The 18,441-nt window shown below is 54.4% G+C and overlaps 1 protein-coding gene across 4 annotated transcripts in view; it reads right to left on the bottom strand.

Annotated features, from left to right (window-relative positions):
* SLC8A2 (solute carrier family 8 member A2) overlaps positions 1–10,379 on the bottom strand; it is a 60,375-nt gene extending 49,996 nt beyond the window's left edge. For 3 of the 4 annotated variants that reach the window (XM_067557291.1, XM_067557293.1, XM_067557292.1), the window contains exon 1: positions 8,560–10,238. In XM_067557291.1, coding sequence (XP_067413392.1) covers positions 8,560–10,235 — 1,676 coding nt within the window. In that variant the 5' untranslated portion in view covers positions 10,236–10,238. Of the gene's footprint in view, positions 1–8,559 lie in introns of all 4 variants that reach the window. The other variant, XM_067557290.1, reaches the window with a different exon arrangement.
* Between the last annotated feature and the right edge of the window lie 8,062 nt (positions 10,380–18,441).

The raw sequence follows: 18,441 nt of genomic DNA, 5'->3' as shown, positions 1-18,441 counted from the left end.
CTGGCATCTTAGCAACCCGCTGATAGACAGGGAGATGGGATGTTGCCATGAGCAATGATCCCTCCCTCGGTTACTATTTTACATTTGACTTTATAAACTCCTGGCCTCTCTAGCTAACGTGCTTAGCTCATCCGCTCCCAGCTCTCTGCTCTGACTGGGCTGGGGTCCTACGTGCCTTTAAGCCCCCTTTGCATTCTTCTGATTCAACCCAGCCCCCAGTGTCAGTCAGAGCAGACTCAGGGCTGCTCTGACTCATATTCCACCCGCTGTGGGCTCTAGGGGGCAGAGAATAGCCACAGTGCAGTGCGCTACAGCCACACCCTTGCTCACCCCTTTACGCGGCCAGCACGGCACAAAGCGGCCCGGGCGTGACGTGCTTTGACAATCACAGCTTCGTGTCAGATCTGAGTCCCACCCCCACAACTCTCTGTGAGAGATTTACAAGACTCATCAGAGATTTCCACCCACTTCTCCCAGGGAGGTACAGGACCGCCCCCATCCCCTTATCATGCAACTCACACGCTAATCCCCCCCACCGTGAGGTAGGGCAATATTATTACACCCATTTTACGGAAGAGAAACTGAGGCACAGAGCAACTAAAAGCCCAGATCCTCATACAACACCTAGCCCCCCTTGAAATAAATGAAGGGAGCAGGAGAGGCCCCCTCTCTTCCCTTCCCAAACCCAGGAATAGAACCCAGGAGTCCTGCCACTCAGTTCCCCCTGCTCAAACCACAAACTACCTCAGAGGAAATCAGTGACTTCAGCGAGAGCTAGGCCTATGTGATTTGACACACAAGGAGGCTGGGGCAGGGCAGGGAATTGGACACAGGGTTTGTGCGTGCCAGGCTCGCTCTCTAACCACTAGGCTCTGCTTTCCCCAAGTTCTGCTTTTTGCAATTTAATCACAAGCTGGCAATGGGAGAACCCCACCTCCCACCTCCTGCTTAGGGGTCGCGCAAAATCAGAAGCACTCGGATAAAGGAAAAGGAAAGGAAAGAAAGGAATGAGGTCTCCTTCTCCCTTTAAAGCAAGAGTTTATGCTTGGGGCAGCAGCTTCCGTTCTAGCTGCGGCACTGATTTCATAAGGCAGCCTGGAAGTGAGTGGGCTCCCAGCTGGCAGCTGGGCTGCTGGGCCTGCGGCGCTCGCTGCGAGCAGGAAACTTGGCTGTTGAGGCAAGGAAAGGCTTTGTTAGCTCGCAGGCTGGTGGAAGAATCGAGCGCCGCCTGAAATGTCGCTGGTAGGAGCTGGCACAGCTTTGCTCCTGGCTTAGACTGTGAACAGTTATTTGCTGCTAGGTACAAGGAGAGGGGAATAATGGCTAACGGGGAGACCTTTCCAAAGGGATGCCCCGTTAAAAGTCAAGGGAAGGGGTTTGCACCTGTGCTGGCCGTTTGGGTAGCAGGATCCAGGGTTTTGGGGAACCTAGGAAGATCGATTCATAGTCATAATACCTAGCTCCTCGCAGCCATCCATCTCAAAGCACTTTGTAACAGAGGGTTAATGTCAATAGCAGACGCAGCAGGTCTGCAGCGGAACCCAGGAGTCCTGGCACTGAATCCTCCCCCTGCTCAAATGACAATATGAAAATCCTCTCCCCGCCACGGGAATCAGAAGCCAGGAGTTCCAGCTTCCAATCCCCTGCTCTAACCACAAGATCCACACCCCTCCCCACATCAGTAAGAGAACCCAGGGCTCTAGTCACTCGATCAACCCCTCCCATCAGATGCCTTCATTCCCAGGCCACCCCACCACTCCCTTCCTTTAAGCCATCTCCCCAGGCCTTGGCTAGCACTGCAGCTATCATCTCTGGTTTGCTACACGAGGTGAGGCCAGCTTCTGCCTGCAGCTTAGAGGGGAGTCCAGCCTCCAGGGCCTCTCTGCCAATTGGCGCCCACGCTGATGCAAACCAAGACCCCTCAAACTCAGTTCGCGCAGACAGCCAAATGGCTGTCAGGTGGCAACAGCTGTCGGGTGTTAGCACCCTGGAGATGGACAGAAAAAGGCAGCAAATGAGTCGTCCACGCCTCCTTTATGCACTTCCCCCTCTTGGAACAGCAGGTTCAGACACAGCTCTGAGCACTGAGCAATCGCAGCGCCCCAATAAATCCTCCGCTGCGTGCGGGGAGATGGTGCACTCCCAGAGATACTCCATCACAGCAAGGACAGCCAGCCTTGGCAGGGGGAGGGCATGAATAAGGCATTGTGGGAGGAGATTAAGCAAAGGAAAATGTTGGGGACGCTTCATACCAGTCAGATCTGCTAGGATCGGCTTCCCCAGTGTCAGGAACTGGAGGTGGGTGGTCAGGCCTAGTGGTTGTCTCATTTGTTTGGGTTTTCTCTCAGCTGGCTCTCTCTCCGCCTGCAGCACGCCAGTAGGGATGCCAGCCAAAAGCAGCAAAGCGGAGATGGGCCTGATCTGCAAAGCTCAGAGCCGGACCCCAACTCCTTCCCCTTCACCCCTGAGGAAGGACAGGAGCCACGTCCAATCCTAGGCAGCACCTCCAGCCTGATTCAGCCCCCTGGTGAATTTCCCCCGTGCAGCGGGACTGAGAGTTGGGTGCCCCCCACTTGCCTTTCAGAGTCAACAACAGCTCACTCCAGAGACAGGCGCTCCGGATGTTAGTTCTGCCAGCAAAGGGCGAGAGATCAGCAGATCAGGGCCAGAAACCTTCTGTTTGGACTGGGCCTGAACTGACCTGGCCACTGGGATCAGAGCTTCCCAGCAACTGATTTTTGCTGGGACGGTGCAGGGCTGCTGGGCCGTAAATAAACCATCACAGCCCTGCTGCAGTGCTACAGCAGGCGAGCAGGGCACAGGCGTTAAAGAAATGTTGCAGGGTGGGAGAGGGGTTCGATTTGCGCTGTTGCTGCTTCTCAGGGGAGCTGGTGCAAACAGCAACCGACCTTTGCTCTTCATCTTTCTCCGTCGAACCAGCACCGGGCCTTGGGAAGAAATCTCTGCCTGCTCTGCACTGGAGTTTGGCCAATGCAGGGGACTGCCCAAGCGCCATTGGCGACTGCCTCCGTTCCAGGACTGGCGCAGAGAATTGGACCAAGGATCTACCTAGCCTCTGCCCGGCTGATTTCTCCTCCAGCGGGAAACTGACCTGTAAGGCCCCACAATCTGCTACCTCCCTGCTCCAGGCCAGGAAGCAGCCCCTCCTCGGGAGGAAAGATGCTTTTAGATGACACCAGCTTTCACCCCCTCGGAGCCTCGTGATGCAGCTGGCATGGGAGGCACGGCCCCCTCCTTCTGTTTAGACAAGCGCAGCCTTGGCTCCCCTCCGGAGCATCCCACCTTCCCTGCCAGCGGGGCTCAGGGTTCACCAGCTCCCGCGTACATTTCACTGTAACAACTCATTAATTTCCCTGGCTTGTCAGTAGGGCCAGAAAAGGTGGGACTGATTAACTGGGGGCCTGCAGGATAATCAACCTGGGAAATCAATAGTGATTTCTTGCAGCGCCTGTTCAGACAGGGACAGGGTAGCTGAGGTCCTAGAGATCAGCTGATTGAGCCAAAATCCTCCAGGCAGCTAGGGCCATGAAGAATGGGGGAGGTTTGCAGGCCATGGGGTAGCCTGACTTCACATCTACTCGAGAAGGGGATTCCCAGGTCTGTAGCACCCTCCGCCGCCTGTCAGCCTGGTTCCCAGAATGAACTGGACCACTTGGTGTGGAAAGGATTGGTGGGTTCTGCACAGAGCATGCAAATCAGGGTTAGGCCTGGTTGGTACCTGCCTGGGAGACCTTCAAGGGTGAGGCGATTGTGCTGCAGGAGCGTTTTGTATTCACCTTGCGTTGGGCGCAGAGCAATAGAGGACAGGGCCCTGTGAGCCCCAGAATGGCACCTGCACTGCACCCTAAGGCCACACTAGCCAGAGCTCAGCCCAAGTGTTGCCCTGTGTCCCACCTGTCCGTCTTGTGCCCGCACGATCCCAGCTCCCGCTGCTCTCTGAGTCTCCCCATTTGCAGGCTCCCGAGCCCTAGCCAGCCGGCAGTTTGCTCTTGCAAATAGTTATCAATCCACCGGGGCTTCCCTGCTTCTGCACACAAATCTAACGGGGAATCTCTGCGCCTGCACGAGAGAGAAGCAATCCCGAAGGGGCGGTCTCTCTGCAAACGCCACCTTGCCTGTTGGGCAGGAAATGCCAGTCGTCAGAGAGGCTTTTCGTTGATCCTGCACCCCTTCTGCAGGTTAAACGCCCATTTCCTGCGGCAAAGCTCAGGCTTACGGGGATGTGGCTAGTTAGCTGTGCTGATTGCTGCACTGGCCATTGCTCAGTTGCCTTTTCATAACAATTGTAGGTAAAGGGATCACTCGGCCACTGGTGGGGTGGAGCATCCCAGCTGTTTCTGTAGGAATCATTGGGCGGGAGCTGAGATGCAGCTAACTCTGGGGTGGGATGTGGCAGCTGTTTATTCAAGGATTCTTCATCTGCTGCTTCTGGGATGAGGCATGGCAGTGGTTTATACAAGGATGGTTGCTCAGCCATTGTTGAGGTACAGGTTACCTCTGGGATGGGATGTGGCAGCTGTTTATACAGAGATTGCTCATTCAGCACCGATATGCAGCCACCTCTAGGGCAGGATGTGGTAGCTGTTTAGTCAGAGACTGTTCATCCAGTGCTCAAATGCAGCTATATCTGGGTGGGATATGGCAGCTGTTTATAACATGGGCTCTTTCATAACCATGACCTCAGCTGACCCTGCCACTGCAAAATGGACACTCCAGCAGCATTAACTCAAGTGGGAAAGCACCCCCAGTGTATCATCCGCACAGCTCCCTGAAGTGGTGTCACACGCCTTGGGGAAACTGAGGCACGGAGCGGGAAAGCAACTTGTCCCAAGCAAGTCTGTGGCACGGCTGGGAAGGGAACCCATGCGTCCTGTCTCTTAGTGCCATTTCTTACTCACAAGCCCCTTCCTTCTCTGGCCTTTTCCATCTCTTGTTTCTGTCATTCGCCCACACAAACGAGGCCCTCTCTTCTCTGGCAGCCGCAGCAGAGAGAGGGCAAGGAATGAGTCCAACACTGACACAGATCTTAGACAAGGGCCCCCCCCAGGGCAAAGAGAAGGCTACTTGGAGCAGCAGGCCCGGCTGCTAAGTACATGGATCTGTGGGTACGTCTGAGGCTCCAGCTCTGAGCTGACAGCACTACACACACGGACAAACACGTCGATCCAGCCGGGCGGCACAAAGGAGCATTTTAAGGAGGCCTCGTCTCAGCTTTGGGTGACATTCCCCCGGTTTGTGGGTGGTTTAGAATGGCATTCATGCCTCCTGGCAGGCCATAAATCACAGTGGAGCCTGGGGAAGGGAATATCAGTCCTGGAATAAACAGTTAAAGAGTAAAAAAGCAAACACCAGCAGCGAATGTCTCCCAGCGTGATCAGCGCGGCCGGTGGGTCCGATTCCCATCTGCTCTGCTCCACAATCCCACTCAAACGCCAGCTGAGTCGAGATAAACCATGCTCCCTCTGGTATTGTGGCCAGGCTAAACTCCTGACGCTACCTCCAAAGTAAGAGAACTTGGACTTTAAAACCAGCCGCTCCCAGTTCCACCTAAAACTCTTCCGCAGTCGTGCTATAATTAAAAATACATGTTTTATTAAAAACGAGAGCGAGTGCGGCGGCAATGTTATTAATTATGCCTTTAAAAAATTCATTTTAAAAGAGTTCCTCAAAGTGGCACTGTGCAAATTGAAGCAGTAATTTAGCGTTGGCTTTCGTAGGCATTCATCCAGGTTTCTGCACTGCTGCGGGTGGTGGGATTAGCACCAAGGGAGCAGGATGGGAGGCCGGCATCAGAGCGATGATATAATTCTTTAAAAAAGGAAATAGCTACATACAAATAAAGGATTTAGGGAACGGGGAAGCTGTGATTATTATTAATTATTTTTATTATGGTAACTTCTCTGATCCTCAGTCACGGCCCAAACCCCCACTGTGCTAGCCACTGTACATTTTTAGGTGTATTATGGTAGCGCCTGCGGGCCCAGTTATGAACCAGGACCCTGTTGCGCTAGGTGCTGTACAAACCCAGAACAGAAAGTCCCTTCCCCAAAGAGCTTCTGATCTAAGGCCTTGTCTACCCTAGACAGGATCTGATGGTAGAGCTATGCTGGCACGGTTACCAATTTTAGCTGGACGTATTCCTGGAAGTTTCATCACCTGACATAATCTTGAATTAAAGATTAATCTTTAATTCCTGGAGACACCAGGACAATCCAGGAGGGTTGGAAACTCTACGTACCGTCTTCGCTATACCAGCAAACCCTTCATGTGGGACACAGCTTCTATTGGCAAAAATGGGCTTTTCCCGGCATAGTTCACTGAACCACATTAGCTACCCCAGCAAAAGGACTTTTTTAGCTATAACTGCATCTGCCCTGGGGTTTTTGCCGGTATAAACATGTTGTCAAAGAAAATCACCCTCCTAATCGACATGGTCCTATTGGCAAAAGATTCTGGTGTAGACCAAGCCCAAGTATATGACACGAGACGACAGCTGGAGACAGGCAGATAGATGTGGGAGCACCAGGAGACAATGATTTTTGTCTCTGATTTATATTCTAATGTGGGAAATCCACAAATTAATCTAATTTGTATTCCAGTAGCACCGAGGGCTGTCGACCGAGATCAGGACCCCACAGTTCTGGGCCCTGCACATACCCCCCTGACTGAGATTGGGGACCGCAACTGGGCCAGGCTCTGCACAGACCCCCCTGAATGAGATCGGGGGGCTCCACTGGGCTGAGCTCTGGAGAGACCCCCTGACTGAGATCAGGGACCTCCACCGGGCTGGGCGCTACACAGACACAAGTGAGAGACCCCCTGCTCCAAAGAGTTTACAATCTACACAGACAAAGGAAGGCTTGTTCTTCCCTTAATACAAGCGCAGAACCTAAGGGCCAGAGATAGGAGGTGAGTTGTTTGAGCTTCCAAGATACATCTGGGGCAAAGCCAAGGCTCCCAGATCTCCTGTGTCCCAGCTGAGCCCCTACAGCATCAGGCCAGCCCAGCCTGCCTGGAGAGGCGCTTTACTCCCAGTGTGAACAGCAGTGATTTGGGTGCACTTTTTCTACCTGCATGGCGTGACAAGTTCTCACCGAGCTGGTCAAAAATCCAGGCTCCAGTAGCTCTAATAAGCCAAGATACTTGAAGAGAATCACATCTTTCGTCATCGCAGCCACCTGAGACTTGTGGGTCAGCCAGCAAAGGTAGAATCAGTCCAATGCCACCGGGCAGATCTTCCAAGCCAGCATACCTAGGTTCCCCTGCCATCACTGTCTGAGCTCAGGCCTTGGTCGGCTTCCAAGCAGCTCCTTTTAGATTCACATCTTTCACGGCCATAGCACGCCCCCGCCCCCCATTCCAGCTGCAAACCAAAAACTCTTGGTGGAACAAAGGTGATCTGGGACTCTTTAGATCAAGGGGAGCTGAGAGCTATTAGCTGTGCGCACAATATGGCCCTCAGCACAGTGATCCCTATACACACGACTGCCTAGGTCTTCACTCCTGCTGCACGCCAGGAACTTCACGGTGCGAGAGGGGACAGACCCCAGATATAGCCCTTCTCTCTTGCTAATGGTGAATCACCCTTTGCTTTGGCAGTATAGGACACATGACATACAAGTGAGAAGTTCTTATTCCACCCAGCAGAGAACAATATTACCAGCCAGCTCAGGGCAATACTTTTCCTTCTCTTATCACAGACTACCTGGGCAGCAGGAAATGGACACTGGTGCCGGGGGACGAATGCTTACAGCTGATGTGCCCCCACCACCCCCACAAACACACACCCCAAAAGTCACCACAGAGCCATAAGGAAGAGGTGGCTTTTAAGAGGTAACATATGAAGGGCCAGATTCTCCGCAGCTCAGCATCTCATTCAGGCACTGCGCCCAGTGGAAAGCGCGGCCAGAGCTGAATTTACACTCACCTTCCACGGTCTGGTGATCCTGGCCGACAGCCAGGGAATAAAACTGGGAATCTCCAGAACCAAAAGTGCCAGCTGGTATAGCTCGAGCTAGACCCACCTATATGGCGGACCCAGTGAGGCAATTCAATCCACACTGACCAACAGGCTACCCAGGACAACAAGCAATCAAGCCCAAGACCCTGACTGCACTGAAGATTTGCCCCAATTCCAGCCACTGGTGGCAAACCCCACATCTGGCACGGATCTTGGCTTTCCATAGTGGCTGGCCACTGATGGGTGGCATCTCAGGATAGCCAGCCCCCAAGCCTTCAAAAATCATCCGATTTAAATATACATATATTGGTTGTTGAGTTTTTTCACCTTCTGTGTTTGGGGCCAGTAGGGGGTTGCATTTTCCAACATTTTGCCCCAACCAAGAGGGCTAGAAGCTGACTTTTAAATTGTTTTTAAATAATGAAAGCCAAGATTAATGCCTAATCCCAGGACTCCGGGAGCTGGGGCTTGAAGTGCACACACACCCTGAGCATCACCAGACGGCAATGCTGGATGAATCGCCAAGGTGGACCAGGCCTTGATGATGTCAACGAGAGGGGCCGACGGTTTGTACTTACACTGTCTCATCGTCCTTGAACTCCAGCTCCCCGCAGGCGTCCTCATAGTCAATGCCCCCTCCACGAGCTGTCCCCTCTACTGTCCGGTAGGGGAGGATCACCGTGCCCCGCGCCCCGGAGCTCCGCACCACCTTCACCTCCATGGTGCCCTGGCACTCGCTGACACGCAGCAGCTTATCCTGGAAGGTGAAGATGCCGGCGTGGTCGTCGTCCAGGATGGTGACGGTGGCAATGAGCGGGGCCACCAGCCGCCCCGTCGGGTGGTCCGCAGAGTCAGACTCGAACATGCCCTCGGCATCCCCCACCCGCAGGTTGAGCAGGCGGACAAAGAAGTGCTCGTCTTCCTCGAAGATGTCGTCATCGATGATCCCGATCTTAAGCTCCTTCTGTGTCTCGCCTGGCTTGAAGATCAGCGTCCCCTCACTGTACTCGAAGTCAGAGCCCGCCTTGGCCGAGCCGTCCTCCGTCTTGTAGTCCACATAGAAGGTGTGGTTGCCCTCCCCGCCCTGCTGACAGGCCACAGTCAGCGTGACCGAGCCACAATTCTCCAGACAGTGGTACAGGCAGGGCTCGAAGAAGATCTTGCTGTAGTTCTCCTCCTCCGCCTCTGACGGCATCTCTAGGAGGTTGGACGACTTCTTGGCGAACTCCGAGACGTGCTTCTTCAGGATGTTGCCAGCCCCGGTCATCATGCGGGTGGCTTGGATGCGGTAGAAAGCTCGGCTCTTCTGCTGGTGAAGCAGGGCGTAGTAGTTGGCCATCTCCACCAGCTGTTCCAGCTCTTTGTCTGGGTGCTTTTGCTTGAGGTCCTTGAGGATCTGGATCACCTCCTTACGACTCTCATCCAGCTCCTTCTCCTCTTGGGTGGAAGAGGCCAGGGCAGGGGATGCAGAGGCTGCCCCATCCATGAAGACGTTCTCTCGGTGGTCGTTGGCCAAGAAGCTGCCATCCATTTCGATGTCCTTGGGGAACTCACCTTCGGTGCCGATGATGATGCCGCTCCGCGGGTCAGCGCGGTACCTCTTGTAGACATACTTGTAGAAGAACAGCCTCTTGTCGGCAATCCAGGCGAAGACCACACAGACAGGGAAGAAGACCAGAGTCAGCAGAGCCTCCCACACCTGCACCACGCCCGGGGAGATGACCGCCAGGATCAGGTAGAGCCAGATGTAGGCGAAGATGCTCCAGGAGGCCGTGACGAAGAAGACCCGCAGGTGCTTGATCTTCCGGCTCTCCCCGTTGGGAATGACATAAACGCAGATGGCAATCACCACAAACATGTTGAAGGCAGCGCTTCCCACGATAGTGCCAGGGCCCAGCTCCCCAGCTTGGAAGTTGTGGCCACAGACCTCGATGACGGACAGCAGGATCTCAGGGGCGGACGAGCCCAGCGCCATCAGGGTCAGGTTGGAGACCGTCTCATTCCAGATCCGCACCGTGCCGATGCTGGTCTCGCCATTGGCCTTCGTGACGGTAATTTCCTTCTCTTTGGAGGTGATGACCTCGATGGAGGCCATGAAGCGGTCGGCGATGATAGAGACCCCCAGGAACATGTACATCATGGCCACGAAGTAGACGATGGCCCTCGCAGCTTTGTCACCGAAGGAGGGGTTGTCTGGCTCCCAGACGGGCAGCAGCACACCCGGCTGGCACTTGTTGGACCCTTGGCAGGTCATGTTGCTTTCCGGCACCGTCTCTACAGCTCCCGCCTGGGAGAAGTTTTCAGCCAGGAGGACTGACGCCAGCAAAGCCTTGGCAAGGGATTGGTGCAGGGGTCGCCGTGCCGGCACCATGATCTTGGGCATTTTGGTCCAGCTGCCAGACCTGGCAGGATCTAGTGGAGAGAAGAAGAGAGAGGGAAAGAGAGAAATAAGAGAGTGACTTGTGACCTCACGCCACGTCAGTGCTCTGAGTGTCCCAAAGCACTCGGCCAACATGAGACCTTGGCCAACGTTGGTGCCCTGCCAAACAAGGGTTCTCAGAGGGGGAAAGTGAGACACCGAGAGATTAGAATGAATATCCAATGTCACATGGCACGGGAGAACAGAACTCAGGTGTCCTGCTCCGAGTCCCCTTTGCTAGTCAACTAGTGCCAATCCCCTTCCAAAGCAGAGAAAAGAACTCAGGAGTCCTGATTCCCCCACCTCAGTCCGCCCCCATTAACCCCCAGAGCCCACTCCCCACACAGAGCTGCTCATAGAACCCAGGAGTCCTGGCTCCCAGCCCCTCCTGCTCTAACCACTAGACCCCACTCCCCTCCCAGAGCTCAAAAAGAAACCAGGAGACCTGGCTACAAGGCTACTGTTCTCATTACTCACATATTCTCTTCCCAGCACCCCTCCTGCTCTAACTACTACCCCCCACTCCCCTTCCAGTGCCGGGATGGATTGCACCACGCTCCTCCGCTTTGCTAACTGCGTCTCTCAGACCAGCTGCAAGTCGCTGGTACGTGACAGATGGAGCCCCCCTCCCCTCAACACAACCTACAAACTCGACTTGGCTCTGCGTCGCAGCCTTCCGGGCGACACATCTCTATTTTTATTCTTTCTTCCTGTAGAAAACACTTCTCCAGAGCTCGCTGCCCGAGGCTCGGGCGGGGGAAGGAAACGCGGGGACCGAGCGAGTTGCGTTGGGTCTAGGAGTGGTGGATTTCAGCACGTTGCAGGTGCCACCTTGGCGGGCCTGGACCAAACAGAGTGAGATTCCATAGAATCCGACCTATGATACCGTCCCCTGCAGGAACGCAGAGACGAACTGGGCCCGTTCTAATGGGCAATGAAAATGTCTCATGATGTCTCTCTATTTCTACTGACACCCTCACCCCGCGGGGAGGGGGCCAGTGGGAAGAGCCAGCTCAGCGTCGCGCCGATCACTTCACTTGCAGGTGTTGCTGGAGAGGCTGGAAGCCAGCCAGCGAGACAGAAAGGTGTGTAAAAGAGATCTGCTGGCAGCTCCCCGCCAGCCAGCCTGGCCGGGCTCCGCCTCCTCACCGAGGCCTTTTTTTGCGTGGGATTCACTTCTCGACAACCGGCGCAGCTCCTCTGCCCCTCCGACAAGCTCTGTGGGTTACCACAGGCCATATTGTCAACCCCTCCTCAAGGAAAATAGACCCAGATAGTTTCTACAGCTGCATTCCCTCTGCTACTCCTCTCCTCTTCCCACAGTCACAACCCTGCTGAGTCCCAACCCGGCTACACATCCTGCCCTGCATGCCCGCAGGAGCTGTGGGTACTACTGACTCTCCCTGGGGGGGATCTCCGCTTTGGCCCCATTCAGAGCATCACACGGCTGCCCGCTACCCAGAGCCACATGCAGAGCAGTTCTCCGTTCATTAGCCCCGGCGGGAGAGACGTATCTCCGACCAGCACTGCTGGATCGTAGTCGCGCTGGAAATTAACTGCCAGGAAACAAGCACAATTCTCCAGCTGCATTCTTCTGGGAATGGCCCAATCCCAGCCCTTAACAAGATGAAGCATCAGACAGAGAAACGGTGCAATTGTAGCCATCCCCATCATCCACAGACCCTTCAGCCCCAACGCACCATGCACTTAACATTTCAGCTAAAGGAGTATGCCCGTTAGCCAGCAGCAGCAGCAGAAGTAGGTTGTTATTCTCTCCAGAGCCCAGCCACTGGAGGAGAAGACAAAGCATGGTTACAGCTTGGCGGTGTTTTTCTTTCGGTGGAACACAGTAACTTTTGAACCATCCAACCAGTTCCAAACGCTCAAGGAATGTTCTAGGAATCAATGGAGGAGGGGGGGGGAATCCTACTGATCTGGGGGGAATCGAAAAATGGGACCCCCCGCATTCTGGTCAGCAAACCCAGCAGCTTCAACCACCACTATAGATCAATAGCATAACAGCCCCTATCTCAGCTCTGCAAGGCACATGCAGTGTGCACACACAAACACACACACACACACAATGCACGCACATACACACACGCACACTCAGGTTTGTGTACTCACACAGTATGCAGGCACACATGCACACACGGCTTTGTACACACACTCACAGTGTGTGCACATGCACACATGATTTTGTACACATACACCTTCATGCACATGCACACACACAGAGAGAGAGCATGCACATGCACGGTGCACGCACATACACACACAGACACATGGTGTGTGGATACATAACGCACGTACACAATGCACGTACATACACATGCACACACCATTTTGTGCACACCATGTACCCAGTGCATGCACATACACACACAGTTTCGCACACACACACAGTTTCGTACACACGACTTGCAGCACATGCATGCTGGCGGCCAGCTCGGGAACAATGTGATCCGACAGGTGAAGGGAGCATCAGACCTGGGCAGGAGGCAGTGCTGGCCGGACATGGGGGCAGGCCAGCCTTCCCTCGATTGTGGCATCCTAGAGAACAGCCGGGGAACCCAGCTAAGCCGCTTACTCCCGGAGCGTGACACCAAGGAGGATTAGCGAAATGATGTGAAATCACAGCGGCGGGAGATGCTGATTTTTAATGCCATTCTTACTGAGAGATTAGCCGTGTCTTACGCCGCTGCCACCAATGTACAGAGACGGCAACATGCATCCATCCGGGGCAGGGGAGATCGAGGGACAGGAGAGCACCAAACTACAGGTGGCTTTCACCCCGCCCCCCGCCCCCAGTGGGATACACTCAGAGCAGGAGAATCAGGGCTCCCAGGGCTGGTGGGTAGCAGGGGAAGCTGGCAGGAGAGCATGAGAGTTTTCAAGCCTCCAGGGATGGTCGAACGGAGCCCAGCAGCAACGGGCCCTCCCGTGAGAGCCCCACGACTTTGTGGTGGTGAGCACAGCTTGCCAGCTGCCCTGCCTGCCAGGCACCCTGAGATCCACCGAAAAGGCCTCGGCACATGGCTCTTTGCCACGACCAGGCACCCGGAATCTAGGCTGCCCCATCCGCCCCTTGGGTCTCCCACCAGCCCAGCACGAGCGGGTGAGCTGGGGAGCGCGGCACATCCTAGTGATGGGCTCATGCCCACAAGCTGCCAGCCAAGTGTCCACGGCTGAGGATTCCCAGCCCCCCAGAGCCGATTCTTTCAGCTGGAAGGACCTCATTAAATCCAGAGGCCTCATTAGCACAGGCAAGATGGGAAATCCCGGGCGATGCTAACGAGGAGGGTGGAGCGAGCGGAGGGGGCGCTCGGCAGCCAGGCTGCTCGGCAATGAATGCCACAATCTGCAGCCCTTGCTTGCCGCAGGCCCCCGTAATTACTGGGAGCCATGGCAGCCGCACGCTTGCTGAGCTCGGGGGCTGCGCCACAATCGCCGTGCGCGGCCAGTGTGGGGATGGCGGTGCTGATCCAGACGCCCAGGATGCAGGGCATTGTCCCGGCACAATTCTTGATGCTGCCCTGACTTTGCCTTACCCCTCTCCCTGCAAGGAAAGCCGCGCCTCCGAGGGCATCCCACTGAACCGTGATTTTGAGGCGCAGGAATGGGGTGGTGAGTCAGGGCTAGCTCGAGGCCTCTGCAGGGATGGCCATGGCCTACTACAGACCCACCAGGGTCTGTGGTTTCTAGCGTGAAACTGTAGGCTGTCACCCCAGGGACCCACCCTGCCCTGCCCCATCCATGCAGTGATCCCCGGGGGACTTCACAGGGGTGCCCTGCCTCATCATAAGCCCCCTCCTGGAGGTGTTCTCAGAGTAGGGCACAAGGTGGGAAGGTGAGTGGAAAATTGGCCTAGTGGAAGGGGGGAATGGAGAATCAGGACTCCTGGGAGCTAATCCCAGCACTGGGAGGGAAGTGATGTCTAGTGGTTAGAGCTGGAGGGGGGGGGGGGCGTTAGGACTTGTGAGTCCTTTTCCCACATCTGCCACAAAACCACAGTGTGCACAAACCACTTCCCTGCTCCATGTGTCAGCGTCCCCGCCCCGTCAGGCAAAGGCGACAACACATCTCACCCCAACGCCTTTCCAGCACTGAGGGAAACATCAGGATCACGTGGTCACGTGGGCAGCCTGCCTCCTTCCCCATGGTGCTGAGGCAAACTGAGGCACAGAAAAATGAAGAGACGCCCACAAGTTGAGCCAGGGCAGAGCAGGGCTTTCTGTTCAGCCGGTCTCATCGGACAGAAGCAAGGGGGCATTTGGCGAAAATGAAAGGTGGCAGAAAGGAAATGTGCACAGCGCACGATTAGCCCGTGGGACTCATGGCTCCCAGATCTCAGGGAGGCCAAGAGCATAGCAGGATGCAAAACAAAGGGTCCGTCATTCGTCCGGAGAATGAGAATATCCCGCATGATAACAGAAATGAGTTTTAAGACAACCAGAAGCTTCGGAAGGGCTATAAACCCACAGGGAACTTGCCCTGGGGCTGGTTATTCCATCACTGCTGGGTTTCTTGCACCTTCCTCTAAAGCAACTGGTGCCAGTCACTTGGGAGATGGGCTATTTGGACCCAGTGGCCTGAGCCGGGCTGGCCATACCTCTTCTTGCCCATCCCCAGCGGCCTACTCCCCGCTCTCCACACCAGGCGGGTGTTGCCCTGGTGTCATTGCATCACGACCACATGCTCTGATGCCTGCTCCAGTTTCTCGCGAGGTGTCACTCACATGACCCCGGCTCCAAGCCTTCGCCCACGGCGCATGAAAACCACGCACAGCTGCCCAATGTGCAGCCATGCACATGCCTGGCTCGAGGCAGGGGAGACGGGGAGGGAGGCCATACAGAGCTCAGCGGTGGGCCAGGCCCAGCGGGAGCCAAAACAAGCTCGCCAGCACAGCAGCCTGCTAGGGACTGCGAAACTCGTCCGATGTTGGCAGCAGACGTCTCTCGCTCTCGGTAATCTGCGCTGGATGGAGAGGTGGCGCGGACAAAGGATGGTCGTTGCACGACCACAAAGATCTGAAAACGTCAAGCAACTGCCGGCCTCCATACACGATTTTCTTCCTTCGCGCTGCAAGGAACAAAGCCTCAAAGATCAGCGCCCGGCCCCCAAGGACCAGTGAATTGCAACAACAGCCCTTCTGCTCGCAGCCCCCCTGACCTGCTGACAAACGCGCTGGGAGGAAGTGTTACCCATGGAGAGGGGGTGACTGGACACTCTGGGTGCTGGCTGAGAACTGGAAACAGCCGGCTCTCCACACAGGATGGCTTTGTTTTTTAATTGCAGGCAAGAGAGATGGGCTTATGGTTAAAGCACCGGCCGGGGCCTCAGGAGGTTGGAGTCCAATTCTAGCTCGTGCTGTAGCTTCTGGTGTGATAAGGGGAGTCACTTCAGGCCCCATTTCTAAAGGTTCAGCAGTGGGGGTTTTTTTTCCATAGGGAGCAAAATAAAGGACAGATTTTCATGCTCAGCCCTTTCAAAATCCAGACCATTATCCCTCTGGGCCTCTTCTGTACAATGGGGGTAATGATCCTCCTTTTATTCATTATTATTATTATTAGATTTGTATTGGGTAGCAAGTAGGAGTCCCTGTCATGGACCAGGACCTCATTGTGCTAGGCACTGTACGAACACAGAACAAAAAGACAGTCCCATTGCCTGTCTTGTCTACTTAGACTGGGAGCTCTTTGGGGCAGGGACTCTCTCTCACTCTGTGTTTGTGCAGCACCTGGCACAACGGGGGCACTGATCTCGGTCATGGTCTGTGCAGTGCCTGGCGCAGTGGAGCCCTGATCTTGGTTGGGGTAATAGGGTTCCTTTCCCAGAAGATGGGCTCAGCGTTCAGGAATCTGGGCAACACTGGGTTGAGTGCAGCTCTCACGTGGAAAAAGAAACTTAAATCTCTTCCGTACAGTGGGCAAATCACCTCTGTTTAAGGTCTCTGGCTTTGTATATTTCAAAGCATAAGTACCTAAAAGCCTTCCAATAAAGTGATGTATTATTTACACGCCAGGGTTTATTGCTTCATTTCAGAACATAAGATGTGTCACGCTGGGTCAGAGCAATGCTCCATCTGGCCCAGTATCCTGTCTCTGACAGTGGCAGGTGCCAGAGCTTCAGGAGGAGAGGGCAGAACAGGGCAATTGTGGAGTGATCCTCGCATCTTCCCCTTTTGGCAGACAGAGGTTTAGGGTCACCCCAAGCATGGGGCTGCGTCCCTGACCATCTTGGCTAATAGCTATTGATGGACCTGTCCTTCCTCAACTTATATCACTCTTTTTTGAATCCTGTTATACTTTTGGCCTTCACAACACCCCATGGCAAGGAGTTCCACAGGTTAACTGTGTGTTGAGTGAAAAAATATTTCCTCTTGTGTGTATTAAACCTGCTGCCTGTTAATTTCATCAGGCAAGATGGTTCTTGTGTTCTGTGAAGGGGTAAATAACACTTCCCTAGCCACTTTCTCCACATCACTCATGGTTTTATAAACCTCTCTCATCTCCCCCCTTAGTTATCGCTTTTCTAAGATGAATGGCCCTTATCTTTTTAGTCTCTCCTGGTGCAGAAGCTGTTCCATACCCTTGATCATCTTTGTTGCGCTTCTCTGAACCTTTTCCAATTCCGCTACATCCTTTTTATAGATGGGGCGAGTGGAGCTGGACACAGTATTCAAGGTGTGGGCATTTAATAGAGAACTTGTTTATTTCTCTGGTCTGATTGGGCAGCAGGCCGGGGGAGGGAGCAGGGGATCATTTATTGTGAAAAGTCGGCAAACCCTAAATATTGTCATGAACTAGCTATGTGCATGTGTAATGTGCCACTAGAGCATATGCCTTCTGCTGGCTGGAATCTGAACTGTTCAGGTGTGTGTCATCGGCCCTATATTGCTAGCAGGTAATTTCAAAGGGAACACGATCTGAAGGAAAGCAGCAGCTATGACGGTCGTGGTGACCAATACCATTTGTTTTGCAACTGGGTTCCCCAGGCAGGAAGAGGGTGAAAACTAGAACCTACCTCTTCTAAAGCAGCTACTGATTTTGGTGCCCAAGCTGTGACACCCACAGCGTGATATGAAGAAGTGCTGAGCACCCACTCTTATACATATCACAGTAGAACCTATACACCTCGACCAAGATCAGGACCCCATTGTGCTGGGCGCTGCACAGACCCCGCCCGAGATCAGGGCCTTGTTGTGTCAGATGCTGCACGGACACATAGTAAGAGACATTCCCTGCCCCAAAGAGCTCACGGACTAATTAGAAGGGCAGATGGGGAAACTGAGTCACAGAGCAGGGAAGCGATTTGCCCAGGCTCCATGGCAGAGTCAGGAATAGATGCCAGTAGAACACACTGCCCCCTCACCATCAGTGGGAACTGTGGACCCAGGATGGTTCGAGTTGGGCACTGAAAAACTGTAGACCCAGTCTCACTGGCTACTTTGGGAGAGGTCATCCAAGAGGCCAGCGTTCCTAACTGGAGACGAGGTGCATTTGCTGAGCAAACACAGGCTCTTCCTTTCCTCCCGTATGAATATCCATGAGAATCCAGCCTGGGGTTGTCCCAGGCAACAGCTGCGGGGCAGCAATTAGCTGGGATCAATTTGCTGATAATCCCACTGAAAAGGAATTCCCCTTGCTACAGGCAGTTAGCCCCGCGCCACAAAAGGGTGCCCGTCCCTAGCAATGTGTGCAGCTAGATGGCTTGAAGGCCACTAGGAACTGAAGGTCCCCTGCTAGCGTGTCTGTGAGCACGCCACCCAGCCAACATGCTCCCACCTTCTGCAGAAGCCACCGACTTGGTGCCATGCTTGCGGGCCCCGCAAGGCACCTCCCGTAGCAACGCCATTATTTCCATAGCAACCCGAGAAGGGAAACGGCTATAAAAAGGAAAAGAAACTAAGGAACGTGAAAATAGAAACCCTGATGGCTCATGGGACCGGCTCTCTGCCGACATCTATCCCTCTCCGTGTACATCTCGCGCAGGCCCTGCGCTCACCCCCCAGCACCATCGCAACTGAGCGACTCACCGT

The sequence above is a fragment of the Emydura macquarii genome, unplaced genomic scaffold (assembly GCF_026122565.2).
Source record: "Emydura macquarii macquarii isolate MOO-44397 ecotype Brisbane River unplaced genomic scaffold, CSIRO-AGI_Emac_v2 contig_1790, whole genome shotgun sequence".
In the NCBI taxonomy this organism is placed as follows: domain Eukaryota; kingdom Metazoa; phylum Chordata; order Testudines; family Chelidae; genus Emydura; species Emydura macquarii.
The sequence above is the reverse complement of the archived record's forward strand: the minus strand, read 5'-3'. Positions and strand labels throughout refer to the sequence as shown.